The following is a 24793-nucleotide window of genomic DNA, read 5'->3' on the forward strand; positions in this document are numbered from 1 at the left end:
GGTAACGACGAACCACTTAGCATGGGTAACGACCGATCCGACCGCTACGACCTGGAGCATCATCAAGTCGTCCGCCGGCTCGTATACACTTCGTACGGTTGGTGACCTTTACGCCATGGGACCACGATGTTCCATTTGCGCGGAGATTGAAATTCCATTCGCGCGCGAGGATCGCTGACGGTGACTCGGTGGAGCTTTCGCGCGCGAGTGTATAGAAGTCAAAAAGCGTTAAACTGTGACGGCCGACTAACGGCGGAATATGCAATTTATCGGCTACCTTATAATCGCGGATTAAATATAATTTGCCTCGCAGTCTGTGCGCTCGCGGAATAACTCATGTTCAAAAAATATTAAAAATATTTCATATTAAATATTTTTTAGAATAATTCTTTCGCTACGCATACGAAAAATCCTCGTTGTCATTTACAAAGATGTAGGCCGTACATTATAATTAATGATTAGTATGTATAGATAAGTATCCTGATCTCTCGTGCCTGACATTTTCATGTTGCCAGAATATTAGAATCAATTAATCTCTTGTTACTGTCATTGATTGAGAAACCCCGCGCGATATCGACCGCTTTGTTTTAGAGCGATTGCTCACAATAGCGACTAAACCTTTTCTCCTTCGCGTGCCTATCGAGTGAAAGAATCGCGATCTATGTGGCCGCACGTGCAGCCGCACATGCACGCTGTCCGCACCGAGAGTAATTATCCACCGATCATGCGCAGTTTCAACAATCGGAATATGTTATCTGTACATTATTTAGAAAGAGAGAGAGAATGCCAGATTTTTAACAAAGTTTTTCACCAAACTCGAAGCTTGGAAATTTCTATCTCTTATTTTAAAATAATGTTATAAATCTCTGGAAAAAATCTACAACTCGAGTAGAACCGCGTTCAAAATAATCTTCTTACTTATATTCCGGAAAAATATTTGATACCGTCCGATACTGTCTAATGTTCCATCCGAATGCGTGCGTTTAATAGCGCGGGAAACATTATAGCCGATGCACACGTGCGTATTTATCCGCGCGGAACTGTTAATTTTTTTTTCAACGATAAATAAATATATACAGAATGTTCTTAAATCGATAGTACAGATAGGCAAGATTAATCATGAAAAAAATTAAAAATGTAGGACAAAATATTTGCATACGAGATGAAGATCTTTGAAAATTGGAACGCATTGATTTTTCGCAATTTTTTGGATTTATTGTTTCACATGGGGCCTTACTATTGCGATGTCGCGTCGAAAGTTATGAAATGGCCTTTAAGAGAAGACGCATTGATATGCTCGGATGCACGTGCGAATCACCACCGATGATATCAAGCAAGCAAGCCAAGTATCACGTGAAGCGCTGAAAATAATTTTGCAGTCATAAACATTTTCAATCGATTTTACTCAGCAGAGCAACTCTCGAATATTTCATGATTCCCCCGATCATTCAAGATACAACGATTACGGATAATAGGGATATTAGTAATATTACACATATTGTTGGTCGTTTGATATTTAAAAATAAATTTTTAAGTATTCGATATGTTATAAACGCGCACGATGTATACAAGTTAAATCTGATTTATAATTCTCTTCAATGAAAAAAAATATATGTATATACATGTATAATTATGCATATACTTGTATTAATATATCTTTATCGATACCCGTCCACGGAGGTCGTTTCACGGAAGTGTGAGGATTAAATCTATTTGAGTATGCAGTTTGAGAAACTCGAGTGAGACTAGTCAGGCCGTTAGATGTACGACAGTTATGAACACTGAAGCGTCACAATAATGGAGTGCATCGTTTCCGCGAGTTCGCTCTATCGCGATGGCAATTTCATGGCAGCCGGTTTCTCGGACAGGCAATGAATGTTCGTGATCGCTGTCCGATCGATTCAGTCGCCTCTATTCACTTTCAGGTCTAATCCTACTACTAGACGAGTGCTTTATTCGTACGGGCGATATTGTAGAAACAAGTATACACCGGACTAATTGCGAGAAATGCGCGAGGACTCGTTTGTAGCGGTTCGGATAATGTTCTCTTCGGCTACGTTTCTATGCCACTCGTCGTTCAAACGCGAGGAATCGTTCTCACATGCGATCGGCGCAAAAACGAGCGCTGCGGCGCCAAGACCCGTTTGACGCTATAAAAAATATCGCGGCTACTCTAACTTAATGCGTATTAATAAAAGAAGTTATAGGACATAACGGCCAAAGTATGAGAAAAATCTCTGGCGAGAGCTCGGATAGAAATATTGTGTGTAATTTGCAAATCGTGGAAAAAAAAATCTGCCAACAATAAGTCAAATAATTTCTTTTATACTATTGTCAAATTATTTGTAATAATTATTCAGAAAATTATAAATCATTACGCATAAAAAAATGTTTAATTCTGCACTTCTGGCGCAAAGAAATCAATGTTCTCGATCGCAATCAGAAAGTGAATTAATTTAGTTACTCAACATATAAATATCCAGTTATCTTGCTTGATATTACCATAAAATCCCAAGATTAAAGTGTCGCACAAATTTAAGTAATTACGAAAAAAGGGAAAAACGCGCGCAGGGGGGACAGAACATCGAAATATGTGTAAGCGGAACAATTTACATGAGCTTACTGAGCATTTATCGATTTGCAGTCTTTTTTCCAGTTATTATCCAGCTTCGGAAAAATATAAAAAGGTTAATTATCCTGTAGCGGAACAATTTACATGAGCTTACTGAGCATTTATCGATTTGCAGTCTTTTTTCCAGTTATTATCCAGCTTCGGAAAAATATAAAAAGGTTAATTAATCCCTGTCACATACCTACATAGTTTCACACGCAACTCGCGCGACATTTCGCGGACATCGTATTTCATTTGCACGACGGTTTGCTGCTTCGCATTCAGAAGGAACAAACGCCGGCATTGTACAGCAAAAGACGCCGCTTTATCGCGCTGATCGCGATATTTCTGGAGATTGCCGACCAAAGGAATAACAGGATCGCGGATAGATAAATCGCTACAACTGGGATCTGACTTCGCTTCATCCATGAACACGATCCGAATGCATTTGCACGAAAATGAGAAACGTTTTCTAAAAATTTAGCATCGTAAAAAGGATTTCACTCTCTTTTAATTACAAATTGTAAATTTTTTTAAAAGTAAAATTATAAAATTATAGAATTATAAATATATATATAATTATAAATTAATTATAAAATTATAGAAAAATTTTAAAATCTTATTTCATCGCTAGAGTATTAAAAAAAAAAAAAAACATTACTTAGCTCGCGAAAACGAGCAGGTCAGCGTTCTATGAAAGGGGTCATGCAGATTTACATCGGGACTCGTCGAGGACGAGTCACGGGGCATGTCACGGATATAGAAGTAACGTCGATAATTATCGATGGAACCGATCGTGCGTGAGACCGGAAAAATCATGGCTAAGCAACGGGACAGGACGCCGGCGCGCGCGCGCTGCACCAGCTGCTGCTGCAGCAACAGCAGCCCGTCGATGTCGGGATGAAGACGTCCTAGCTGCTCGCTTACGTACGTAGCCGAGGAATAAGTGTGGGTAATTTGCTCGACTGGCTAGACCACTTGTTTTGCTGAGAGTAGTGGTGTGCCGTTTAAGACCGTGCGAGCGGACAAATACACGCGCACGCGTAAGAATACTGTCACACGTGGCCATACACGTAAATATATATATATATTCGTACATGTAATCGGAATAGCCTATCTGTATACGGATTCACGAAAGAGCGAGAAATTCTTTGGAATTGGAAAAAAGAATACACATATGTAAATTCATCTTGAAAATAAAAATCATTAAGAAAGGACTCTATTCTGTTTTCTTTTTAAAATTACTTTTACATTCCTATTCTCGAATAAAGAAAATTTTGTTTAGTAGATACATAGGGCTTTATAAAGTAACTTAAAAATTCAATGAAAAATTGTATTTACATTTTTCAGTACATAATAATCTGCTGATATGAACCTTACATCGGAACTGATGGAATTTAATTCTTAGATCTGATCTGCATCGAAAAGAAGTAGACTTTGCTGGGGACTTTACTAGGACACGCGATGATAAGTTCTCCCATACGATTTCTAGCGGAATCAGCCAGGCAGAATGCTTGGGAATTAGCTGATAGATAAACAACTGAAGCTGCCAATTGTGATAGCTACTTTCCGACTATTTAAATGCTACCGACTCGACGGAATTAATGAGACTCGAGTTTTCAATGCTGCTGCATTTGACAGAACCAGCGTATCAAAATGCAGATATTCACGCGAGAGTACGATATCGGCGCGAAGTAACATTAATTGCTCGGACGATGCGAAATGTTGAACGTGTTATTAAAATATTTAAAATATTAATATATTATGATTCTGTATGCATTTGCCAAGAAAGTTTTCTTTGGATATAATATGCATTATTTATGTAGAAAATAATTAAAAGTATACTAAAATCATATTCTAATTCAGATACTAGAGATGTAAAATATACACGTATATGATTTGATAAAACGGATTTTAAGACTTATTTAAAACATCAAAAAAATGTAAAATATAAATATAAAATTTATAAAAAATATTTTTCTGATTAATAATAAATTATTTATAACGATATAATCGATTTAAAAATGAACCTTTAATGATGACCTATCGAATTGACTCTTGAACGTTCATTATATCATCATTGACGACCTTGCGGTTCTTGAGTTTTCGCGTGCATACGCTATCCAATGAAAGCACTGACCGGCCTTCTTCAACCTACGTACGTATGTGTGTGTTCATAATGATAGATATCACCACGTCATCCATTGTAATGCGTGTAATGAGAATCTCAAATAGGCGTGCAATTTGATAAGCTTGTCAACCGTCGTTACGGTTCATGCGCCCGGAGAATGGAATAGGGATTACAGTTATCCCGAAGGGCAGCAGACCGCTGTTAACTCGCGAAAAATCTGCACGATTTTTTTTTCTCCTCCTCGCGCGCCACGTGTGAAATACGACGATGAGTATCAGCGGATTTTTTTCTCGGCCGACTTAAAATACCGTTCCGCGCGAAGGCGAGAGAACTGAATCGCTGGAGGGAAATGGAACTCGAAGCACGAGCGCTCGTATACAATAATAGCTCGCGTTACCTTGAACATACCGTGAAGAAATAATGAGAGCTAGTATAGAGCGCGATTGAATTTACGAAGATTAATTTACAAGTTAGAGATCCGAGAGCCTTGGGTATGTTTACTCGCGAGTTTCGCGCAAGAACGATAAAAAAAGCGATAAAAAAAAAGCGATAAAAAAACTCTTCCGCGATTACGCAAAATTATTATTTGCGCGCGCCGGTGCGTGCTCGTCTCAAAGAAGCGAAAGTGTAACGAAATCTTATGACAATCTTTCGGCAGCATGGCGTCACAATGTTCGCGATAATTTCGTCGACGTATTGTCAGGCACGTTATCGCTTTCTCCCGTTACGAAAATAAAGTTTTATTACTTCTTCCCGTCGCGCGGCCTTTTATTAGTCAGTTTTATACGTGTCGTTCACCCGTATATGAGTAATAAACATTAACACCGGCGTGATAAACAACGCGTTCGTGTATTGGCGCAACTGTAATTGAATCAATGCCCGCATAATAATAAGCTGGCGCCGTTAATTTCTCCGCCGAAGCGCGAAATTCTACGTGAAAAATTAACTTCAGAATAATAATCGGGTCTAACAACCTTATAATCAAAATGATTTAAGTGACGCTAAGTAATAAGTTCGGCTCTAGGTGCTCTAGATGCCGATTGAGTTGATTGAAATTTATATATTTTTTCTTTTTTCAATACCAGCGGCTTATCGTGAAGTATCACCCGCGTTTCGAGATTATCGGAGCACGACCGATTATTCGCCACGTCTGTATTAATTTTAGGTCGAGAGGTTAATCACTGTCTTGCGCACGAAATACGCTATAAATTTTAGATACTTATATATCACGAGACAATAATCGTGGATTTTTTGCCAATTTATGTATCATGCTTATCTTCAAATAGTATTGCTAATAATTTTAACATGATGGAATTTATTGCATCATAATTATAAGTTGCCTTAGACACTTATCGTTTTAATGTCGTGTGACTACATGAAGATAAAATCTACACAGCATTAATAGTATTAATCTAATTTAAAAACAAAGAAGTAAAATAGTAAAGATATACTAATAGTATAAAACTATTTACTTTCTTTAAAACACATCCTGTGCTAAAAGAGAAAGAGAGGGAAGATTATACAGTAAATTGAACAGTATATTGCAGGATATTGAGCAGTAATATTCATAAATTTATGATTATGGATTGTGAAATGCAAATTCCAATTAACAGAGCCTCGCCTTTCGAATTTTTGACGGCTAAATCAACGAACGATAGACATAGACACTACTCGACATAACAAACAAGAGCGAACTATCGTATCCTGCCACGTATGCAATAAGAACACTTTAATCTACATTCTAGCGGTACAAAGCGCACGTTAATTACGGTGATTGATTTAAGCCTCGTCGTCGGGGATTTAAGAGCCTCGCCCGAGTACGGCACACGGTCTATAATACACGATCCCTCGTGTGTCTCTTCATCGAACAAAGTGCATACTTTACTGCGCGCATACCTAAACGCATATACACCCACGTGTATATCGAGACATAGGTACGCGTGCGTATTCTTGCTAGGATATGTGCACGCGCGCGACTAGTAGAGGAAAGACGGATCGACCTCGGTCAGATATTGGACGAACAAACCCAGGAAGCATCAATCAATGGATCAGAAAGGACCGCAAACGTCGACCGCATGAATAGAGCCAATCACGGAACGATCAATTTGCATTTCGCGCCTCTTCGGCCCGTTCTTTTTTTCTCTCTCTCTCTCGCCCCTCCGATCGTAACTTTCATTCCGCGAATATATCTCCCCGAGAGAACGGAATCGAGACGATGCGACGCGACGGCGCTGCTGCTGGGGTTTTGCGGTGGAGAAATCGACGATGTCTCTTTATTTCAGATCGATTCGATAGCCGACCCCGCCCAGATCAAGATCCAGTTTGGATGAATGTCTTGCTAAGTTCGAAAGGCGGTTATCTCTCTCTTCCCCTTTGCGACTTTTTTCTCTACCCGCGCAACGATCGCCCGCGGCCCCGGAGCTCGTTCTCATCGCGATCAGGCTATCGTCCGACATCGACGAGTGTGCAACGTGGCGAGGTGTCGCCGGGCTTAGTAATAATGGAGACGTTCCGCGGCATCGAGAGACGTAAAAGAGTGCAGCCGACAGCGTTATTCCGATAAACGTGGAATGAGAGCGCAAACGTTGGATCGTTAATTAAGATTTAACAGCGGCATAATAGGTCTTATCTCGCGACGATAATCTGAATAATTGATTTCTCACATAGTTGCTCGCTTGATAAACTCCGGACGGAGTTTTGACGTCAGTCACGATCAAGTCATTCGGGAACGAATCTCTGTCTCTTTCTCTTGTCCAGGATATGTATTTCCAAGTAGCAAGATAATTGAGTAAATTTCTGTACAACCACAGAAGCTACTCACGACGAGAAGCAGAATAAAATTTCAGCGATTCTTTTTTCAACGCGCAAAGAGGAATACTTTTCGACTTGCTCATCGTCAGAATTAAACGCGCGCATCTTGATAATCGAGACGTTGTCGCACGAACCCTCATGCGGCGCAGAAGTATCTCTCTCATAAATGTAAATTTCTATTTACTATTAAAGAAACAGATATCCTTGAAAACTCTATATTGGGAGTCTCGCGAGAGAAATCGCATTTTTAAATTATTTTATACGCCATGGTCGACATGCAACTTGTGTCCGGTCTTTAGTTGTACTATTATAATGTGATAGTGGCGTAGACAAGAGCATATAAATTAATGTATAATTAAAAGAAAAAAACTACATTTAATCGATTATACATCAAAAATGTTTATATTAATTTTTGCTTGAGATAGATATAATTGCGTTGAGATAGTATAATTGTCAATAATTATATGCAAAGCAATACGATATTCAATGAGCAGAAATATTCGTGATAATTTTGCAAAAGCGAGTTAAGACGCTTTTATGATATATTTATATAAAGATTGTACAATCCCCTAAGCATTTATTTTTGAAACTACATCAATAATCATTCTTTCTATCAATCATGTATCTCATAATTTATACTCACGGCACAAAACGTATCCGTTCACCGACAAGTTATAGCGCTAACCGGGAATTCTTCGAACGAGATGCACGTTGCACAAGCACTGCACACACAGCAGGCCACGTCCTTGCGCATATGCGAGGACTTTTTTCCCGAGTGCCCCGCGTATACAGGTACATACATACATACGGCACCGAGCGGTCGTTATTTATGTCCGAGCGCTTTATCGAAAGTGAGAACGCGATTGTTGCCATTAAACGAGCGAAAACATTTTATTCGCGCGCGGCATATATATAGTATATACTGTTGCTTTTACGCAGGACTCGCTCTACCTGGATTCCTTAACGCGGCTTTAAACCGAATCACATAATGAGACTCGCGCGAAAGACTGGCCGTATTTTGCACGTTTCTATCCTGAGAATACGCGATGCGTCTCATCGTGCGAGCGAATCGTCCGGATCATGGATGAAGCGAAAGTGTCGCGTTCATATCGAAGCCGGTTACATTGCCGGCGATGTTGCCTTTGCTACATTGTCTTCGGTATATGTCAGCACTCGAACACCTACGCAGCAATATTCAGTTTCAATCCGAAGGCTCGATAGCTTTCAGTCTCCAGCTGATTTTTTCGTCGAAAGTTATGTTAAGTGGGTGCACTTTATGATAGTCGTATAATTTTCGCTTAAGAAAAATAGATACGAGCATATATGGCGCGTATTAAAATTGGTCGGACTAATGTCAAATTTCTTGTCAAACTTATGTTAAAAATTGGCAATTAATATTGAGGAAAGAAAAAGCTTGATTTATGATCACGCGATCTAATGAATGAATTCTCATTCATTAGATCGCGTTATCAAGTAATTCAAAACTCAGTGCCAATTAAAGTAGCGTATTATGATACTTGGAATATCGACTTGTCAGGCAGAGAGAGAGGCGATAAATAAATGAGATCCGATGACCAACGATGCCCAGCAATGCGGATCCGAGCGATTGGCGTTAACTTTATTTCACTTCCTCGTTTCTCCTTCCTATAATTGAGCGGAGCTAACGAGTGCTTAAGTCGAGTAATTAAAATCTCCGAGAGACCCTGCCACTTTGTCGGCAACGAAGGTAAATCTATTACTAACTACCGGCTTCGGCATTTACATGTACATACAGTCGCGACATGAGTACATTATTGACGTTGAGTAAACCTGACTTCGTTATATGCGAATAGAGTTAGACGAATGTTTGAATAGGCCGCTGAAATATATTCGAGATTAAAGTAACGTATATTTTAATAACAATTTAATTCGATATACAAATAATAACACGATATCTCTCGTCTTTTCACAACTGTTAAAAAAAAATTTTTTTAACGAGTTTTTTTTAGATATTATTATTGTAATTGTATAAATTTCTTTAGCTTTGGAGAAATATAACACATAATTTTTACTATATTTAACATTATCACTTTCCAAAAACGAATAAACACACAGATAATGAAATAGAAATATTTGGGTTTGTAAAATTATAAAGTTTCACAATTGAAATGATGTTACTTCTTACGTTCGCGCAACAATCGTAAAAAAAATAGAAACAAATCAATAACTCGAACCTACCCGTTATGCGTTTCTCAAGCGTAAAACGTGAATTCTTGCGTAAATGTATTTCGTGCGTTTCGCGTTACGCGATATTGCGGCGAGGTCGGCAAACTTTTTCCGATTCAGCAACGATAGTTGGATGACGTCTGCATGCGCGACGTTTTATTTTCATTAGATAATAATTTCTCCTAGACTTTTGCGAACCGCGTGCGCTACAATAATAATTACCTCGCAACGTTGCTTTCGCGGCTGATACTATACGAGGATGGCTTATTATTATCGTTATGTAACGTTGCATGTCCGGCATTTTGCGTAGAACCAAGAAAATGTATCGCTAACGTGCTTGGAATAAAAGTACAAGGCAGAGAGACAAGCCCAAATTTCCCAAATTAAAATCCCAGAAAACGTTTAAATTTGATATTTTATAGCTGTGGAATTTTCCAGAATATATACTCTTAAATTTTTATCTTATTTCAAAATTGTATACAGTATCTTAAGTTGTAATTTTTTCGCGTCGCACTTATGTCATAATTATGGCAAATAATGAATAAAATATATTTTTAAACATATGTGTTTGAGAAAAAAATAGTTTTGAGAAGAAATTTGTATTGCTAATTCGATCTTAAACGCTCACTTTAAAGAAAATACTGTATTAATCTTTGAATAATTCTCAGAAAGCACGATGAGAGTTTTACATACGTAACATGACATTTATCAACGGCGAAGTTAATCGAGATCAAGTAAATTATGCCGAATAAACTATTCACGGCGGACATTTCCGGATGCACATTGGCTCCAGCTTTAACGCGTATTGCGGGAGCACGTAATTACCGTTTCTTTCACGCCCCGCCTGTTGCGCGCCTCTCTATGATAATAAAGATCGTTTATTACAACAATTACGCAACGTATCTGGCAAATCGTTTCACAATCGACGCAACTGGGGATATATATAATATATATATATATATATATACGAAGTGTTAACGCGCGACTGTCTCTCAAAGAACCCGGCTGCGAAACTATGGCGCATATCGTTCCCCGAAGAGTATCCTATACTAGGAAGCGAGTCCTTATCGGGTCCAACGCTGTCATTTGCCGGGATCATTTCCGCTATTTGTTCGACGATCTCTTACGCGACGGGCGTGTTGCCGGGATGACTCGTAAGATCATCGTACAGAGACCCGAGGGGCACGAACTTGCGCGGGTCCGATATGGATCATAAAGGCGGGGACGTTTCTCACGGGATTATTGCGCCACTGCGCGATTATTCGCCAAGCTCTCACGTTAACCCGAGATCTGCCCGCGATTCGCAGTATCGTAACATTAGGCAACCGTCCGGTTTTACGACGCACGCGGCACCGAAACAGTTTCTCGCGACACTCTGGTAAACGCGAGATAACAAGTATCCGTATCTACACTTTCTACCGAGAGTTTAAAACTTCTCTCCAAATTTTGTTTTTAAAATACTTAATTATTTCTCAATTGCATTTTATTTAGACGAAAATACCAATAAAATTTTCTCTAAGGAAAAGATGTATCTCCAGATTCTTCGCAGAATCTACAGTTAAAAGTATGTGCCAGAAAGCGGAAATAACGTAATCGTTGCATCAATTTACTCCATCTCATCGTATCTCTCAATCGTTTTTACGCGCGGCTCACGTCGACGGATTAAGAAAATCGTCGAACGCGGCATTATCCGCCGTTTTTAACGGTTTATAAGTAATTCCGTAACGACGCGCTTGACACGGATACGGGTAATTTAATGCGCCGTGCGCGTCTGTGTTCGCGGCAGTACATAAAACCGGCATCGTATATACAACAATCCGGTCGCGGATATATTCCGTCGATCAGAAACGATTGCACGCTACTCTGGTCACCAGACACGCTGGGCACGCGGAACACAACCGGTCACTCTATCTTGAAGGCGTCGATGGTCAATCCGCGATTGCCGATCGGCTCCGTGACAAATAATGCCGCTGATTCGCGGATCGAACTGACGTTATCGATCCTTATCAATCGCAATATTAATTTGCCGCGGTGATAAAGGCGAATGTCCCTACCTCTATCGCGGTTTCACTTTTCATTTAACTACGAGCACTCCGAGATAAGTTTCCATCTAAAGCTCAAGAATAATATAACATGACATTTTCTAATATTTATATATCTGTTTAACATAAAAAAATAAAAACTACGTTGTAATATATAATAAAATGTTATATAATAAAATTTGTGCACTGTATTGTGAAGTTGCATAATGATTTGAGGTTTTGATTTGTTCTAATTTCGTATGAAAGAATTTTAACGAGAATTGAAAATAATAATTCGGCGCGCAAATTTTCAACGCGATTTCTGAAGATATGCGTATTCGCGGAAACACACAAGTTGTTTCATTGTTTTAAATGGAATTATACTCTCTTTTATATCAGATACGAACGGTTAATCGGTTTGTAAATCTTGCGAAGTACACAGTAATAAATCACGCGCGCGATCATTAGCTGTAGCCGTAGCAGACATTTAAAGACATTTTTTACTTGTCCCGCGATACACTCATAAAATATCGCCTATCTCGAATTATCTCCCTTCGGCGGATAAAAATCGCGAACAATGCCGAAGTAATATTATTCATCGGCCGGTAGTGGTACACGTGCGCGCAAACTTTTATGCAGAAAACATTCTACAAATTATACAATATTAACATCGCAATACTGCTCTCAATAATATCTCTGACTTTTCAGCTTCTAAGGAAGAACCTCTACCCGTCATAAAATATTAAACAATATACTAGAACTTGGCTATTAAGTTAAAAAAGCGTCGAGTAACTGTATCAACTGTTTTCGTATGCGATGACGTTACTACGTTACTTGTGAAAATCAAAAGTGTACCTAAGCGAATTTGCGAAACTAAATCTTGGCAAAAATTTGTATTCGCTTATACGTATATATGTATATATATATATAAATAAATAATTAGAAATTTACGGAATAATTTTCTCCGTGTTGAACTTTTCGCGAGTACGTTAGTAAAGTTTATCTTAATCGCATTAAAATGACCAGAGCACGTCGGACGGACAAGCATGGTCAGAAATGCATGTACGCGATGCATCATCGTGCAGTTGCACAATTTTAACGTGAATATGGAAGCCAAAGATGGTCGTACATGGCCGAGAGTGAAATTAAGGCGTTTAATATGTATGAATGCTTAAAAGGAGCAAGGTGACTCGTCCCTCACATCTCTCACGATCATCTGTCTCTTCGCGATTACGCAAGCCTCTACGTAAAAGCATCGATCTTTGTCAGCCATAAAATTCGCGAACACGATCGGCCACGACGTTTGCACAATCCTACCGCAAGTACGCCATAAACTTAATCGGTACTATTGGTATTTTGCATTAACTCCATTTACAGCCACGTATTGCAAAAAACTCGCGACGTATCGCAAGAATGATCCAACTATCACATTTTCTTACCTGATGTCTTTTGATTTACGTTCCTATTTCAACAAACGATTGTTGGCACTATTAGATAAATTTTTTACATCGACTCTCTATGCAACCTTACGGCTATAGTTTTGAAATTTTCGCGTATAAACTTTATGAGCGTAAAACTACGCGATACACGTGTCGCTCGCGGGCGAAAAGAATCCACGTGTAAAACGATTCTCGTTCGCCGAATTATTGACACGTGAACAAGCGAACTGCATGCGGTATCGTATGACACGTGTGCTTGTACGCACGTGCAGTTACACTCGCCCACGTGGCGTACTTATATACAGTGCAGAATGCGCGAACGAAAGGGAAACTACTGTCGCTACCGCGCCTTTACGAAATCTGTCGCCGCCATTTGAGGTTTTACGACACGTTGGAAAAAACTTCACTGCTTTATACGATAATTAATCTGTGCGTCTTTACGTTATTGTCAGAAATATATATCGACTCGTAAAACTCAAAGCAATTTTTTTCCATAAATAAAATAAACGAGAAGAACAGATGGCACGCCGTCATTAAAATTTATATTTAAATACAAATCACAGTAAGATATATCTTGAGAAACTTGTGCATATGCAACAAACAGAAATAAAAATAAATAAATAAATAAAATGATTAAATATATTGTCAAAAAATTAACTGTTTAAAACGAATAAAAGATTAATAAAATTAGCCAAGTTGTTGTTTATATACTGTCAACTCATTAATTTATATTTACTTGTAAGTAATTAACTTAATTAATTTATATTTATATTATTAAGAGAAGCGATGATATACTTGGATGATAAATAATACGAATATAGTCACAGCTTGTCATTACTTTCATATATGCGCTTAACTGTCGGGATACTATCGCGTCTTTTGATATCGCTAATGGATGAAATCGATTTATGTAATAACATATCGTCAAGAAAGTCTAAGTTAATTACATGTTCAGGGAATAGTGTGCACGCTTAAAGCTAAAAATTATTTATGGCTTTTACTATATTAAAACATTTTAATTGATAAACACATACTGATATCTACTCCGATATTCTGCAAAATTATAAATTCTTTTGCTACGCGCAACCTTGAGCACACGGACATGGAAGCTCCATGTGAGAAAATTGTTATCCCAATTTCTCATCGGATTATAACTGATTTAGATATACGTCGAGCATTACGTGTAATAACGCGATGGCAGTTGTATACTATGGATTGCAATGCTATCGTGCAAGGATCGTGCGCACTGAGCCTTGGATCGATTCACGCACGGCGCTGCAGCGCGTCTCGCTGCACTTATTTCTGCGTGGCTGCGTCGTTAGAGTGCAACGACGAGAAACGGCCGGCCGACGTAAGAGAGAGTTCAAGTTTTTCTCCGATACTTCTTACAGACGTATTTGCGTCGCGTATGCGCGCAATCGACATCAAATTTGACACAACATAAGCTGTGACGTAACGCCGGAAATAAGAAACTCTACTGTTTACGTGTTAATTAATCTAATAAGATCGCGAATAATTTCTTTCATTATTGATATCAGAATTGTATAGTTATTTACTGTTGTTACATATTTTTTAACATTGGTCTATTATTTATGGTATAAGAGATGATATTTATAATGCAGATGAATACACACACAAATCACGTACTGATATAGTATATGTATGTATTGAGATGTAGCAATCTTGTCATTATATTCGTGTCATACTAATTTTTGTAAATGACTTTATGCATATGTAATTATAGTGAAGTTAATAAAGAGCGCGCAAAAGTCGCGAGAGTGACTCATACATTTACCTGCGGTAGCGTGGCCTCTATAAAAGTATACCGAAGGCCAGCATAAATCTATCTTCCGACGTTTATTCTCCAGGACGTGTTAATTCCTACGGGTTACCGTGGTCTGTCGCGACAAGAAATCTTTAAAAGGCGCACAGACGATCACATGTATGTAGTACCTAAGATGCTCATGAATATACACTGCAGTGTATTAGTGCAATTGAGTAATGCTATTGCACGCGCTTCAATTACAGCCTTCACGTGACATCGAAAATAAGCTATCAGAAATTTTACAGAACTTGTAAAAATTGTTTTCAAAAGTAATTAACGCGTGATTAATTCATCGAGACTTGAAGTTACAGCGTTACTTAAATTCAATAGGAGAAAGTACATTATTTTCTTTTTACGGCGCATCGCGTATTTGTATAATTTTCTCGAGCAATCTCTCTATGTTTTCAACGCCGATTCTCCTTTCGCTACGGCAATTCCCGGAATACTTTTAACGCCACTGTGACAAAACGCAAGTTAGACACATCTAAAAGCATGAAAGACAGAATTACTATAATTTTCGCGACAACATCGTGGCACGAAAGAATCAACAACGCGTCCGAAATAATGACGTTCGCTTCGTAACGCTACGGGTTGCCAGATTTCACCTCGAAATTGGAAAGGTACGTGTCTCGAAGATTAGAAGAGATCGATAGGAGATCGTTACACGCAATATATGCCGCGGAATCCGAATTACCCGCATGATGATTGCGCCGGCGAGAATGTCGCGAGAAACTCGTGAAACGTAGAAAAGTACGTTTTTTTATTTTCGCGATCAAGACGAGAGTGCCCGCGATGAGAAGTACAACATCGACGAGACGCAAATCAACGGAGCAAAATCGGCGACAAGAAATGACGTGTATCCTCTCGGCGGACACTATGCAATGAGTATCGAATAATTCCGTTCGCTGATAAGTTTTTGCCCGATCCCTGACATTTTCATTAAGAGCTGTCCTTTTAGAATCTTCATGGTTATTTATAAGATGATCAATGAGCCTCGAGGCATGCTGATTCTTCTCTCTCTTCGAAAAAGAAAAAGAAAAAGAGAGAGCTTGAACATCGGGGCCGCAAGTACTGTATTTAATTATTACAAGCTCGATATGTATATTGGAGCCATATGTGATATGTCACGAGTTAAACAATTGCATTATAAGATTTATTTATATTTCTAATCATAATATCTCTCGAGACAAAAATTTATTACCTAAAAGGAAAACTTTATGTCAATCTTAATTAAAAGAATAGTGCATTCTATAGGTATAATAAAACACAATTATCAACGCAATTTACATATGCATAATTCTCCAGCATTATTTCCTATTATCCTATTCAATGTATAATAGTGTATAAGTTATCGCAATTATCGATATTGATTTCCTCATATTCACTAATAAAAAGCCGTAACGAGTTCTGTTGCGCAATCTCCTTCGAACATAAGTAACTGATCTAATTGTAAGTTGGATAGGAGCATAATAATCAGTTGGAAATAACAAATGACGATGTACACATGAAGGCAATCTAGTGCAACGATTACCGCTACCTGACTTTAATTAGACGAGACTAACCGGAGAGAAGCAGATATCCTTTGGCAATCATCTCGGAGGTGTCTCGAAGATACTATAGTCACGAACGTTTACACAAAAGTCGTTTCCGGTCGTGGGATTCCGATGCGCTACACACTGGCGAAACAATGCGCCGTTAATTCGCGAATTAATTCGCCAATACAAACAGTTATAACGACAACGATCGGCCGAGCGATCGGTTCGAGTATCGTCCGGCCGTTAATCAATCGCGTGATAGTCACGCAACGACGACTAACGATTGGTATACTCGAGTCATTTAATGACGAGGCACGCATGCGGAAGAAAGCTTGGTATCGTTTAACCGCAGCTTTTCTATGTCATTGCACCGACCATTTACCATCTTTTTATATTATTCAGTAAAGATTTCAATTAGTTTCTTTCTCTCTCTCTTTCGTCGCACGTGCCTTATGAGAAGGTATTATATATGGACGGGTATACGTCTCGTATACATATGTATGGCAGTATCCACATCGGGGAGTAAAGGCGCTGACCTTCGGAAGGTCATCCGTCTTGCGGCGATGTACGATATGCTTCCGTGTACCGTCTGTAGTAGCGAGGGATCCCTAACGCTATACTCGGAATATTAAGGAATATTGACCCCGCGCGGCGAATTAACTTGTCATTATTTAACGAAGCACGACGGATGAGTCGATGGAAATAATTAACCGACAGTGCCAATCTAAAAATCATTATCACGCGATGGCTGTATGGCTCTTTCATAAATCACACTTTTTTTGACACGCGAGAAAAATTTGATTGACAATATATTTGCATTATAAAACTCATCATTGTATTGATGACATACAAATTGACATAAAAATGAGATTATCGCTCGTTGATTATTTATTCAGAACGTTGCGTCGTTTTTTTTTTTCACGCGTGAGAGTACGTCCGAGAAGAAAATGACACATATCATGCATCGGTCGTAAATGCAGGGTGTCTTTACCGAAGATATATACAATCGCATACAATCGCAATATCGCACGATGAAATTCAAAACGTCTATGACGAGTCTATGGCACGCGGACATTCCTCCCGACCTCTGACCCGGGCCGGTACAGAGCGAAAAGATATTAATGGCGTAGAGAAGACAATGAGGCACCTTGGTACCTCGTCGCTGTAATCAACGTTCCTCGAGTCAATAATCATTTTGCGGCGGAGCGACAATTACGAAGACAATGACACTCGCGCAATGTTTCTCCCCTAAACATAGACATTAATATTCCCGCGTTCCTGGGTTAATTATTAGATAGTTGGATGTGCAACTAGGCATGTGAAAATACTTGCTAACGAAGCGCAAAGAGCTTATCCAGATTTGCACGCGTGAATTCTCTTTGTGTTTAAATTATCAAACTGTAACGTAATTACGAGAAAATGTAAATTAAAAGTATATAAATATAAGAATGTAAATTATAAAAATATTCTTGTCGAGATATAATAAATTCGAATTTTGAGTTTAAGTTTCCATTTTATCAAATCTATATACTATAGCTTGTCTACAAAATAAAATTAAATATACTCGCGTAATCGAGATACGCATTTTTGTTCGAAAAAGTGGAGCAACCATGTGGCGCTTGAGATTTCTAGCTTATCGAAGACAAACATTTCTTAGAGTATATTAACGATGCGAGTTCATTTACATCGCGAGTATAGGTTCATGATAAAATAATAATTCGCGCAAAGGAGGACGTCTTCCTCTGATAATCGCAGACGAGAAGCTAGTTTCAAACTAATAAAGGCCAGGCCAGCGCGTGTGGCCGACTTATTCGTATACAGTTACAAAAACGCGGTAGCAAAAGAAGTTTACATTTTTGATTCGCGACGGCGATCATTGTTACGCAATTCGCCGCGTAGCGGTCCATCTCGCGGATTCGCGGAAAGTGGCACGCCATCTGCTCGGGGAACATATGGCAAACATAGCGTAAGTCATTTAAGTCGACGAGTTACCTCGATACCTATAATAACTCGGTATTAACTGTTATGCGCGTCTTTGTAATTGCCGACTGTCTTGGATGTCCGACAACGATACGAAACGATGCTGCTGCACGCTGCGGATGCAGCGATGTCGCGCTACGGTGAGAAATTTAGCACGGCAAAAAATGGCGGGACTGTGATCTTGGCATTCTAGTTTGAAGTGAGTTCGTGAAGGTGCGCGAAGGTTACACTGTTACCCGTCACGGATATCTCGAATACAACGTGAAATTTCAAATTACGGGGTACCAAGGCACAGTAATTGGTTGCACATATTGCATAATATACGCAACTATTAATTACGCGAGCAAATATCGCGCTCGTAATTTGGTTGCCAATCGAACCGGATAGACTTTTCCGAATAGATTTGAAACAAATATATTCAACAGATATTGAAAGAAATTGAGAGAAATCTAGATCATTAAAAAATCTTATACTATCTCGCAAGAATCTAGAATATATCAAACGATATATATAAATATATTACATTCTTGCGCATGCTATATTTCATGTCTTAATAATTCTAAAAATAAAAAAAATATAATAAAAAATTTTTAAATATCCAAAAAATGACTACATATATATACATAGATTTGTTTACGTAAAATCTAAATTCTCTAATCATTACTGAAATCATGATTGAAATTACTATCGGAAATGCTCTCAGTGCATGGATTTTATATCGCAAATATATCGTGAAATCGTACGGAAACGGAAGTTCCAAACTGATCGAGGAGATGAGAAGTCGCGGAGCTGCAGGAGAAAAAAAGAAAAAAAAGTCTTGGCGACTCGGGGAGAGATTCCCGAGAGCATTGCGAGCCTGCGCGATACAGTTTATTTGAACTGGGGATCTCGAAGTGGGGAGACACGGCTCGACGTTAGTGCTCCGCCGCGTCTCTGCGGTTTGTGAGCTTTTAGTCGCGCGATCTCGTCCGCAGCGTCGGGGTGCTCCTCGTCGCACTTTTCTCGCAGTTACGCTTCGATCGATCGATCGATCGATCGCTGGATCAATGCCGGTCGTGGTACATCTCCGATCTCTTGAGAAAAATCGAGCTACTCGAAAATTTTCGGTCGGTCCGAAGTATCGAAAATCATACGGGATCGCGTTTAAATTGCGAAATTCAATGAATGACTGTTTATTTTTTTAATTTTACCGACGTTCCCATTAATTATTTGAGCTTTTCTCATAACATCTTTATGAAGATAAAATCTTGATTAACATCTGTGTCGTGAGCTCGATTCATGCATCAATTTTATTTACACGCACGAGTGAGTCAAATAAAATATTGTATATGGATAGACGTTTTTTAATAGATTTTTAGAAGGAGTTTTCGTTAAGTTTAGATGATCGATGGTGATAAGGATAATTACAGTGAATGGGATCAATTCTTCGAATAGCGTGCGATCGTGCATCGAAACTCGTGAAGCTAATGGATATACAGCGTTAGAATGGATTATAATATTTAAAGTGGCTCTTGTTAATGATAATCATTTTATTATTACTTTTGTTTGTATATGACATAGAATAATAAGGATATAGATAAAAAATATACGTAGCATCATAATTTTAATCTTTTGCAGATTATATATCGCATGCTTATTGCAAAATTTTATTAAAACCTGCAATGTGTGTAAAATCTAAATTATGATTCTTGAAATTATCGGTATTCGTCGTGCCTTTCAAGCGTGCAAAACATAATAACTGTCGATAATCTTCAATATTGGATTCGAACTTTCACTGTGTTAAAATAGATCCCGCTCACGAAATGTTATTACCTTATCCAAATTAAAACCATGATTAAAATTCCCTGCTTTTTCCTGGTACTTAATTAATCATTGTATCGTTAGAAAGTTGCACGTAATGTAGAAACTTTCATAAGCTCGATTAAAATCGCTGCTAGGATTACGTGCTTGGCGGCACGATAAGTCTTCTCTAGGAAAATTACATCAGGGAGACGTGTGCAGTAACACCGTGGAAAACAAAACATTTTCAGCTTAGAATAGCCGCTAATGGGCGAATTGCTAAATCTATACTTTCACTTCGCACGATCTATTATGCACTCGAATGCGATGAGACTTTTTAGCTTAACATGAATGTAGCTTAATTATCTGATATCAAGAATTCTCACAATTCGTTTCTCGTCAGTTTTACGTCTACTTATATTATGTTCGATAAAGTGGACACTTTGACGGCTGTCACACGTGATGAATGTCATCTTTAAACAGCGGACAATAATAAAAGACGAAGAGTGAAATCGAAAAGTCTCGAAAAGAAAAAGGACGCTCCGTCACAGTCACTTGAAGTCGCAAGTCTCTCTTTGAAAGTTTCGGTCGAAACGTAATAATTATTCGTTGCAAACGTATGTGTGTAACAGGAAGGGGAAACGCGATTTCTGAAAAAGATTATGCGTATAAACGGAATAGCAAGTGTTCGTTCACGTATAGGACGCATACTAACGCGAGAGATTCACAGGACGAGCAAACGTAAAAACGTATAAAAAAAGAACCATAACACGAAAAACGCACGAATATAAGAAAAACGAAGCTTTATTAAGACGCGTCGTAGTCAGCCGTTGCGATAATTTACGATACCTTCGTCACGGTCGCTTTAGTCGCAGGTAATTAAAACTCCATTACATGGCGATTACAGAAGTTTCGCGGATGAAACATTCTGTTGCGAATAACGAGGAAGGAGCCGCGAGTTCACAAAAAAAAAATCCCCCATCTCATATGTATTCATGACCGGAACCGCGGATAATGCCCAGAGTCTCCGCGCGCATCATATCTTACATATGTGGAATATTAATTCTCGTCATTCGTATGCGATGTACGTAGTATCGCCGCGAAGCCGTGGAATGTCACAGGTGCAAGTCACCCAAGAAAGTGCATTATGAACTGCGTATGACAGCGAGCATGAATAAATTATATTCCACGTCGCTCTAGGAGATGCTAATAGACACAAATCATCGTCCCTAATTATGTGAAAATCCTAAGAATATAGGATTGGAAGATAAATCGGATTAGAAACGAAAACTTGTAGTCGAGAGAAAATCTAAGATTAAGCATTAAGAGTAATTTTTTGATACACGCGATCACAGAATTAATGAAATAAATTAAAGTGAAAGTAAAATCAACATCATCATTAAATAAAATTCTATTATAATTATCAATTAAAGATTAGAAAAATATTAATATTAATAAAGAAAAATATTAACGATTTCAATATATACAGTAATATTTAATAATTGGCCATTCATTAATATTTTATTTTCACTTTGCTACAACTATGCCGCATTTATTATGTTGCGACTTCAAAGGTGACATTTCGCAAGTAGCGGAGCGTGCTGTTTCATCATTCTACTCACGTTTTTCCGCGACATAGAGCCAGTCGCTCATCCGAAAGGCAAACACCAGTGGCGATGCACTGGTATGCTACGGGAGATAATCATCGTCATAAATTCATCATCATCACCATCATCGTCAAGGTGCCCAAAGTGTAATCATTCATTAGCTCGCGCGATTCGCCGTTGGTGCATCAAGGCTGTCATGCCTCGCGAAATAACGAATTCCATCGGGGGTGGTTGAGGTAGCAAATGGGGAAAGGGAGGAGCAGAGAGAAAGAGAGGAATGCACTTTATGTTCCGGCAACACAGGGTGCATATCGTTATATATGAGCAGGAAGCAAGCTGGTTGCTCGTATTATTGCAAGAAAAAATCATTTCTTCCGCTATATTAATTCCTTGGAGTTTTTTCATTGCACTATAAATCTTTCTAGATGTATATAGACAGTTTCGAAATAGAAATCATTTCCTCTTACATTATTCAAAAGAGATTTTAATTATTTTTCTCAATTTATAATTCCGTCAAAAATAGATTTTTAAAATAAATAAATCTAAACAAATAATATGTCATGCAATCTTAGGCAGTAATGTGTCTTCATCGAGCATGCGGACAAGGTCATTCGATCTAATCACTTTGGAACATTTTTAAAATCAGAAATTTTGATGCAACAACGTGAAACGCATATCGCGCGCACCGAAATGTAAAAGAGACCGCGAAGAAGATTTCGTACAAGATATATTGTGAAAGACTGTGCCGCGATGTCATCGAGTGGTGAATTTTCGACACTATCGAGCGGCGAGGCCACCGGAACCGGCGAGGACTCGTTGCCAAGCTCGAGAGAGGCGACCGCCGAGGCCGCGGGTTCCGGCGGTGGCTTCATGCCGCTGCGCGAGTTCCTGGACAGATTCTCACTGCCGAGAGTGGTCAGGGTTGAAGGTGCCGGTGGAAGGCCGATACTGCTGTACAAGCAACAGCAGAGATCACTCAGAGTCACGGCTACGCTGCTAATGCATCGTTACCGTCACGACGTTAAAGTGGGACCGGAAATAGTCATCCCGGAAGGCTATCCCGGTGAGTACAACTTCAGATATTATATTGTATATATGCTTATATTCTTACGCTTATCCTTGTAAATTTAATAAGAAAATTGAAATTTGACAAAAATTCTCTCCAAGCAAACATTTCATGTCAAATTGACTTAAAATGCATAATTTTAAAATTGGAAAAATATACATATATATTTTTAGTAACTATTATTTTGTTTTGTGTGTCTTATTAATTATAAAATTTCTGAAAAACGAATTTTTTAGTCGTTAATAAAGTTATTGTGAAAATTAAATTTAATATTTTATGTTTCTATTGTAAAATAGATTAAAAAGAAAAATTTAATGAAAAATGCGATTAATAAATGACAAATCACACAAAGAAGCTATATGGAATTAATTACCCATCGCATTCCGGTCTTCGACTCGACGTATCGATCACGTCGTGTACGATGATCGATTATGCACGCGGAATTGTATCGGAAATATGATCTGGAATTAAATTGATCGCGGATTGCGTAAGAATATACGCAGCGTTACAATCGATGGATTAATTAGAAAGAGATTTCTTCACGATTGTGAGAGATTTAAACTTTTTTTTTCAGATAAATCTAAAATTATTATTTATAATATATTTGTTTAACGCATACCAGTTTCTACATTGATCTGGCAATCGAAAAATAACGAGATAAATTGAAAATTCGAAACGTATTTTCTATTATTTACTTCGCGGCTCGAATATCGCTTACGACATCGTCGAGATTTTCTTTGAGAATTGAGGAAGCGAACAATGCATGCGCGAGTTGGAGTTTATTTATCCACGCCTAGCTGCGTACATATGTAACCAAGTTGTAGTAGGTACAGTGGTGATTTAACCTAAGCCCGCGGAAAGAAAGTAACAGATGGTTGTGGGTGGCAGTGGCCGTTTAACAATGAAAGTAAATTTGTACTCTGAAAGACAGAGGATAAAGTAAACCGCACTCAAGTTTGATCAATGGCGACACGAGTCGCAAAGATATATATGTAAAAAGATATTACAATAATAATATTATTATAATATATAATATTACAATAATAATATAATATTTCATATATTATTATTAAATATATTATATAATATTATATTATATAATATTGTTAATTAATAATATATACCTAATATTATTATTAATATTAACTTTATATATTATTATTATAAATATTTTTTAATTCTATAAGCCCCGATAGATATTTCATCATAAACTTTGACGATTTACTGTGACGATGCGGCGTCGTGATGATCTAGCAAGGATCATTCGTCAGATATTACTCAACGCGCAGGAAAACACGGTCTCCCGTAATTTGCATAGAAACGTTTCAATTTCCTTGACACGGCACGTATCTACATACGTTGTTGCATCTGCCACAACGATTTCTCACGACCGTAATCGCACTCGCGAGCGTGTCAGCGTGCTTTCTCGGTGTCGGTTCGTAGCTCTCGCTGCCAAGGAATAGGAACGAACGAGCGAAACGAGTGTCGGCCTATAAATAGTAAAGGAAAGTATGAGGTAATGCGGTAGAGCGTGCCGCGAATTATAATTTAATATCGTCCCGGTAATATTTCGAGAGTGTCTACTCGCGCAGAAACGTACAAAACTCGCGATGATTCCTCACTCGTTAACCAACAAAATAGGCAGCAACGAAGAAACGAAAATCTAATCTTGGTTCGCACGAAAAGAGAAACAGGAAAATGCGCGATAGGAGAGACGAGCAATATACTATTATTCAGTTACGTTCAGCGCGGGTAGGTGGTCAGTGACATACGGCCGTGAATA

At 38.4% G+C, this 24793-nt stretch overlaps 2 protein-coding genes across 6 annotated transcripts in view; one reads left to right on the forward strand and one right to left on the reverse strand.

Annotated features, from left to right (window-relative positions):
* Positions 1–24793, reverse strand: part of LOC145940367 (uncharacterized) — a 278019-nt gene that overhangs the window by 234669 nt on the left and 18557 nt on the right. The gene's annotated exons all lie outside the window — the stretch shown is intronic.
* Positions 19498–24793, forward strand: part of LOC145940361 (uncharacterized) — a 58772-nt gene continuing 53476 nt past the window's right edge. Inside the window, exons 1-2 of one of the 3 annotated variants that reach the window (XM_083045422.1) lie at positions 19498–19863; positions 19939–23007. In XM_083045422.1, coding sequence (XP_082901548.1) covers positions 22695–23007 — 313 coding nt within the window. In that variant the 5' untranslated portion in view covers positions 19498–19863; positions 19939–22694. The remainder of the gene's footprint in view (positions 19864–19938; positions 23008–24793) is intronic. The other 2 variants (XM_083045423.1, XM_083045425.1) reach the window with 2 other exon arrangements.

This window comes from Prenolepis imparis, unplaced genomic scaffold (genome assembly GCF_030444845.1).
Source record: "Prenolepis imparis isolate NDT839.2.m4 unplaced genomic scaffold, iyPreImpa1.0 SCAF_9, whole genome shotgun sequence".
Lineage (NCBI taxonomy): Eukaryota > Metazoa > Arthropoda > Insecta > Hymenoptera > Formicidae > Prenolepis > Prenolepis imparis.